At 49.1% G+C, this 7,531-nt stretch overlaps 1 protein-coding gene across 1 annotated transcript; it reads left to right on the top strand.

The window, feature by feature from the left end:
- The first annotated feature begins 566 nt into the window (after positions 1–566).
- LOC133914378 (uncharacterized) lies at positions 567–2,031 on the top strand. The gene has a single exon (XM_062357494.1). It carries the CDS (start codon positions 748–750, stop codon positions 1,753–1,755), a length of 1,008 nt encoding a protein of 335 aa, XP_062213478.1. The 5' UTR covers positions 567–747; the 3' UTR covers positions 1,756–2,031.
- Positions 2,032–7,531: the final 5,500 nt, after the last annotated feature.

Raw genomic sequence — 7,531 nt, forward strand, 5'->3', positions numbered from 1 at the left:
TTAACCCATACGTGTTCATCCATGCAAGGAGTTAGTAAGAAGTAACAATCTTATGCTCTCAATAGCATATGTTAATTTTTTGGTTCTGACACCATTTCCATTTGAATCAAGGTGTGAAATGCTAGGCAGTAGATGTACTTCCAGTAAGAGTCCAGAGGTCCATCGCACACCACTAGTCGTCGTGAAGCATATTTTGAGCCTGGCAGGACTTGTATACAGGGGCAGATCTGTTCACAGGGTGGTGCACATGATAGATTAAAATTTTGTTTTCCAGTTATCTATTGAATGTAGCAATTCATATGACATCTTTTAATGTAATGAGTAGGACACTCGATTATTTTTATTCTAAGTCTACCACTACTGATATATACGACCATATTCACAAGTACACGTATCTTTAGTTACCGTCTGCTTTGTGAACTGTGATAGTATACACAAGTAGTGCACTACACTACGTATAACAGTACAACTACTACACACCTTCAGGAAGACATCTGATGTGATCTAGGAGACTAGGAGTGACCTGAGCACAAGACAAACCCTACTATCATTCATTCAGGCACAGGCAGCCTCCAAGACAAGGGGGGTCCAGGCTACCACCCCCACCCGCATTCTGTTTTCTTGGATCCCTCCATGCCCTGCCACACTGCCATTGCTTGCCCATAAAAAATTTCAAACCCCTGACACTGCCTCCTCATATTAACTCATCCTCTCCGCCGTTTACCCGGCCCATCATCGGAGCAGGCAATGTGCCCCAGGGCGACGGCCCAGCACGGTGGCGGCGATGCAATGGCGAGAGCAGCCACCATGGTCACCGCGGTTGGTGCTGCTAATGCGCATTCGTTCGGGGACGAGGAGTACATCGACCTGGATCTCAGTTCTTGTGGGGAATTCGAGTTCCGGGTGCGCCGGAGCAGCGCGGACGAGCTGATCTGCCGGGGCAGGATGGCGGCGCCCCCGCACAAGGGGGCGCTGAGGTCGGGGGGCAAGCTGCAGGAAGTTGATGCCAGCGGCGGTGCCTGTGGCGCCGGCAGGAGGAGCGCCGCGACGGTCGCTCCGCTGCAGCATTCGCATTCCGCGGGGTACCGCGACGCGCAGCCGGCGGCGAGGCTGCGCGCAGAGGGGTCCCGGCGCAGGAAGGCCGCGCGGACGGTGCACGCGAAGCTGCAGGCGTCGCGGGCCTTCTTCCGGTCCCTGTTCGCCAGGACCTCGTGCTCCGACGAGCAATGCCGTGGCGCTGCCGTCCGGGCCAGGACCAGGGCGACGCCATCTGGCGAGACCAAGAGCAGCAGCTGCTGCAAGGCGCCATTCGGCCAAATCAAGAACGGCTGCAGCATCAGCACCAGCAGCGGCAGGGCAGCGCCGACCACCCTGAGGAGCAGCATCGAGCAGGAGAAGCTGATGGACGAGGAGGAGCTCGCCGCAGCCGCCGCCCGCCAGCGCAAGTCCTTCTCCGGCGTGATCAAGTGGCGGCACGCGATGTCGACGGCGCCTGCAGCGGCACCGTCGAAGCCGCTGTCTTCGTCCTCGGCGAGGAGGAGCTCCGGGGTCGCCAGCGGCCCGGCGCTGAAGAGGAGCAGCAGCGCCCGGTCGGAGTCGGAGGGGCTCATCCAGGGCGCCATCGCCTACTGCAAGCGGTCGCAGCAGCAGCTCGGGCTCGCCAGGAAGAGCGTCAGCGACGCGCCGCCCTCTGCTCCTTCCTGGCCTAGCAACCCAACTCGATCAGCTCCAGCCTACTACTACTACTACTTGTAATCACATGTGCAAAATGGCTTTCCAAAGTGATCACAATAATGTGAAGTCCTCTCTTTCTCGCAGCTTACGCAGCCAATCCCTGTCCTGTGCATTTCAACCCCTTTTTTATCTCATCTTGTGTGCCAAATTCTCCATATAAAAAAGAAAAGATTTTCAGGACGCCCATGTACGTAACATAACACTTGTTCTCTCTTCACGTTTCCGAAATTGAGAGTGCTGCAGATGACGCCACTTTCGTAACAAAAACAGTATCATGTTGTCTTCATCGGAATTGCCGCGGCCGCCGCTGGTGGTTCAGGATTGCCTGGCCAACTGCCGCCCTCTAATTCGGTGCGAGTAAAGAGCGCAGCAGAGTAGCTACGCCTCCGAGCTAACCTTGCAGTCTCCGTCCTCCACGAGCGCTGCCGGCGGCCAGCGAGAAAGTCGAATCGCGCGGGAGGGAATTTTTTTTCTATTTTGATCTTTTTTTTTACTATTTTAAAAATGAATCAACGTTAAAATTATTTTTAATTTTAATCTTGAAGTCCACGCTATGGACGATGGCACATATATTGACCGTATTCGTGCTACTATAGCTGGCGCGGATATGATCAATATCCGCGCTATCGCCTTTGGTGCGAACCCCAATGATCAAAATTGAGAATGGTCTTTGACTCTGGGATCCACATTAGTGTGGATATTGGTCGTGTTCATGTCATCATGACTTATACGAATATAGTCAACATTCGTGCCGTCGTATGTAGCGTGAACTCAGGATTAAAATTAGAAATAGTTTTATCGTTGATTTATTTTCAAAAATTAATTTAAAATTTTTTTAAAATAGGAAAAAAAATACTGCGGGAGGGGACGCGATCTCATTCTCGCGGCGATGCCGCTGGCTTTTCGGGTGGTGGTGGATTGGCGGAATGATGGGCGGCGGACAGATCGCGGCCTCGCGGGGGCGACGCGATCATGCGAGCGAGGAAAAAAGCTCGCAATTCGATAGGCCGACGAAAGCGTCGACATCATTAAAGGCCGGAAAGGTGAGGTGAGGTGATGAAGGTGCGCAACCACCCGTGGCACTGGGTCGGTCGCCGTGGCTGCCGCAGCCGCACATGATCCGGCGACCGTCTGCTTCTGTTTCGTCACATCGCTCCGGCAATGTGGTGGTACTCTGTACTGGTGGTACTAGGGAGGTTTTAATTCTTTGACCACATTGAATGGCGTGACCTGGACTGTGACAAGAGTGGTTTGTTCCCGTGTCCCTGAAAAAAAACTATATACAGAAAACAAATTCGATTCGGTGGTTTCGAAAATAAAAAATCGATTCGACTAGGTTAAACAACTGGCTTGTGCTGAACCTGTGGCCCAAGGCTTGGGCCACTACAAATGGAATCCGCACAGATTTTTTAAAGGAATAAGCAGTGGTGTAGACGCAACCAAGTCCTGGAGGGTTGGAGAGTTTGATCTTCTTCCACTACTCTCCACACTTCATCTCACCTTTCTTTTCCTCTTTTCAAACCGTATGAAAATTGAATTGTTAATTTTTTATAATTTTAATTATAAATTTAACTATTTATCAATTGTTACACCTCTGGTGACCCGGCTGACCATCTTCACCAGAGGCATCTTGAGCCTCAGAGGCTACGATCATATTTGTAGATAGGGAGGCTTGATCTCATGGCACTAGTCTGATTATGCTCCTGATGACCTAATTGATCATCTTTTTTGGCACAAACGAAGGTGTGACTTCACATGTTTTTACGTTTTTGTGTCGTTTCTCCGACACTAATATGCGCGTGGATTTGCGACAGGGCTTGGTTGTTGTCTGAAGCGCTTGGACAATCATTAGCCATATGGTGGCTCAACTTGACGAGGCCAGGTCCCGGCGCTACCATGCCGAAGAGGAGGTTAAGGACCTTCGAACTACGATAGAGGAGGAGTGTCAAGCGCGGATTGCCTCATAGGGTGTCCTCGAAGAAGAAAAGAGAAAGTGACGTGCCTCTAATGATACCCTCGAAGTGGAGAAGAAGCGGCTGTGCACTCTGGGCTCTGCTCAGGAAGAAAAGAAATGGAGGAGGCTTGATGTTGAGGCTGCTCTCGAGAGGGAGTGAGTGTGTGTGCTTGAATCTGCTGCAGCCCAAAGGGCAAAGCAGGAAGAGCTGACCACCTCCTTCTATCGAGAGAAAGCAGCACGAGAAAAACTAACAGCTGCCCTCGAGAAGGAAAAGGCGGCGCTCAAGCATTAGAAGGCAACTCTAGAAAATGAGTTGTCCAATCACAAAAAAGACGCTTGTGCCATTTCCGAGGAAATGTCCAAGCTGTTCAGCGAGTTGGGATTGGCTGACACTTCCCCCTTTGTAGTTGGGTCTGAACTCCGAGGTACCCTCGAGTTGATTAATCGGGCAACATGTTTCTTGAAGACTGGCACTCACTGCTTTGGTGACTTATGCGTTGAGGTGTATATCAAGGCAACCTTGGTTGCTCTAAGGGTTATCGGTTGTTCTCATGTTGAGACCCTCGGCACGCCGGACTACGAGCTTCCAACAAAAGCTGCCTTGAAGTTTATAGGTCGCAGAGTGAAAACAGTTGCTCGTGCATTCTTCAATAAGTATTGGCATACCCGTAGTCAATCTGAAACCCTTGCTAGCGCCCAGGATGTTGGTTCCAGCGCTTTGGCCTCATCGGCAGCCGAAATCGATGGAGCGCGCAGCGGAGATGCATCGGAGGGGGGCCAAGGGGACAAAGTTAATATTGGTGGAGCCCAGGTATGACTTTCTAACTGTGGCTATGCAAATATGTTTTTTTAGGTCGTAGGATATGTTGTAGGCCAGGGCCTCTGCTCTGATTTTGTAAGGACTAGGGTCTGTGTCGGTCTTTTTATAAGGAAAACTTTTGGTAATGGGACAACCCTTTGTTAGCTTTACTTCTTATTTGTTTTCTTCATGTCTTTCAGCGTTTCAAACAAACTATCAGACGTGGTCCTCGTCCTGTTTACAGGCGGGAAAAGATGTTGTCATCAAGCCCGACACCAAGAGGGTAGTTTTAGATGAAATTCATCTAGTGATGGAGTTTGAAGGTCTCTACATGCGTTGTGTAACATGGCGAACTTTTCTACGCTAGTATCTACAAGGGGAGTTCAAAGACTATTATCGTTGGTGAAGGGCTACTCAGGATGCCTTTGACACTCAAGCCCGTGTGATTTGGAGGACCTTTGATAGGTCGGTTTTAGAGGGTCAACGAAATTTTAGGGGAGCTCAACCTTTTTCTGGGGCTGAGTTCCTCACCCCTAAAGAGGAGCCTATTGAAGAAGACGAGGTTACGATGACCGAAGGCTTCATTGTGACTTTGTCATCGGAGTCCCCTTTCTTAGAGAGCCTGTTTGATCGGGAAATAGATCTGGAAGCTTCTTTTGACGCGAGGCACAACCTCACCTTTCAGTTGGCACGTAGCTTCAGATATAAGGAGATGTTCTCCTGTGATCCTCTCAGGATCTTCAGCAGGTCCCCGACCTCTTCGTAATGTTGTAATATTTTTTTGTTAAATAATGTGTTCACAATCGAACTCATTGTGAACACCAGCTATACCGGCGTAAATATGAACTCCTTCACTGAACTATCCGTTGTGTAGACTTGAGCCGATCGAGCCACTTCTCACTATACATTTGTTTGGCGTGTAGATCTTCTGATCACCGGACCATCCAGTGTATACAATCACACCAGACAAGCCATAACAACTTCTCATAGAAAATGCTCTAGTGAAGCCTCCAGTGTGCACTTCTTCTGAACATCGAACCATCCAGTGAGTTCAAACATTTCCTTTGAAGATACGCATAAGTTATGTAAAATACTCCGATGTGCACATCACTCCAATACCGGATCATCCGGTGAGGCCTTCGATTTTCTCTTCTGAGTCCAAATATTTTGGTGTGAATTCTTGCTGAGCACTGGAACATCCGATGTGTTATCCTTTCTGAGCACCAGACCATCCAGTGTTAATAATTTTTCCCTGAACTCGTTCAATTCAAACTTTCTTGATTTCTCTTTGGTGGATTATACATGTACTACATCCCATAAGATCTACTAAAGTATATACTTAACAAACATATTAGTACAATTGACTAGATTATCAAAATTACATACATGTCTAAAAATATCATGTTCGCTATAGAAGCTACTCCCTCCTTCCCACAATACAGGGCGTATAATTTTTTGTACTTCTTCCCAAATTACAGATCGTATTAAGCATGAAGCATTGAATGCTGCCGTTTCAGCTCCTGCATGGCTGCATGCGAACCGTTGCTCCTGCACTTAATGCTGCTGCATGCATGCTATCTACTCCGAGTATATTTCCTCGTTTCCACGGTTCCACGTTCCAGAGCCATGGACGTCACCGATGGCCAGGACGGCCCTATGGGCAACCAGCTCAACCTCGCCACGAACGACTCCCTTGATCGCGGCCAGCTCCGCGTCCCTCTCGTCGCGCATGTCGCCGGCACTCAGGACAGCAACCTCGACGACCTCCTCGTATCGCAAGTCGACAGCTCCTTCAACGGTGTCCACACTGGCGTAGTCGTCGCGCACCAGGACGACTCCCATGAAGCCACCCACGATTGGCTCAACGAGCTCGACGACGAGGATTTCTCTGAGTGGCTGTCCGGCACGGGAGCTGGTTGCTATCGCTGCTCGCTCGAAGGCCCTTGCGCTCGTTGCCGTCGGTTGACACCGTGCTTTCGTTGCAAACGCGTTCATAGCGAGTACACCATCAGCGCTTGGATATACGGATACGACAAATTTGATTGCAGGGTAATGCTTCCAGAGGAAGGTGCTCTGGCAGCATGGCGTGTCCCGGAATTGTTGTGGAAAAGTTGCAGATGACTCGGTCCATGTCGATGTCATGGCGCCGGACACCGTCGGTGATGCTTGATAACAGAAATAACATTACAAAATTCAATCATGGTTCGGTTACAATTGCAAAAACAGAAATAACAATTCTACGTCTAAGAGACAAATTGTAACGCTTCGCTCACAATTTCTGCCTCGCATTGTAACCGAACCGGAAGAACACCATTCCTCTCCAAAGCTTCCTTCTTCAAATGTGGGATTTTATAATGTTGTCCCCCCTTTTGCAGTAGTATCTCTCTCATGCAAGCTTGGTGAGTTAGGAAAATGCGATTACTCCTATCAATTGGATACTCGTCGTAGGCTTTGGTTACCTTGGCGACAATGTCTTCAACACTAGTGGGAGAGGACTTTTGAAACATGGCCTGGATGGCCACAAAATAACCAAGGTCGAGCACATTGAGATCGGGGGAGTTGGGCGGTTGGCACATCAACCTTATGTCAAAACCATCTGCCGATGCCTCACTACAAAAGTCGACATCATCTACTGCAACATGCGTCTTAGCATTGTCCCGTTGGATGAAAATAGGGGTACCAATATCATCTGCTGGCCATCGCTGTTTGATCGCTGGCAAGACATAGTTCAGGAGATACGCACGGCTATGATCCTTAGTAACCGAATTCATTGCTTTGGTTACCAAGGTACCGGCAGGCCTGTTTACACTACTCCTCTTGGCAGGCACTACCTCTGTAAATGGCCATATTCCAATCTTTTCGGAAAATGCGACATTACCTTCTTGGTCATATCTAGGTCTTGCAACTGCACAGAGGAACATCACTTTCTCTATGAAATTCTTATTCTTTGTGACCCTCTCTGGTTTATCTTCGTCAATCGCCAAATAATACTTCTGACATTTTCGGGTCCTATAGAACCACTTCTCGTCGATGTGCACAAT

Source organism: Phragmites australis, chromosome 4 (genome assembly GCF_958298935.1).
Source record: "Phragmites australis chromosome 4, lpPhrAust1.1, whole genome shotgun sequence".
NCBI lineage: Eukaryota > Viridiplantae > Streptophyta > Magnoliopsida > Poales > Poaceae > Phragmites > Phragmites australis.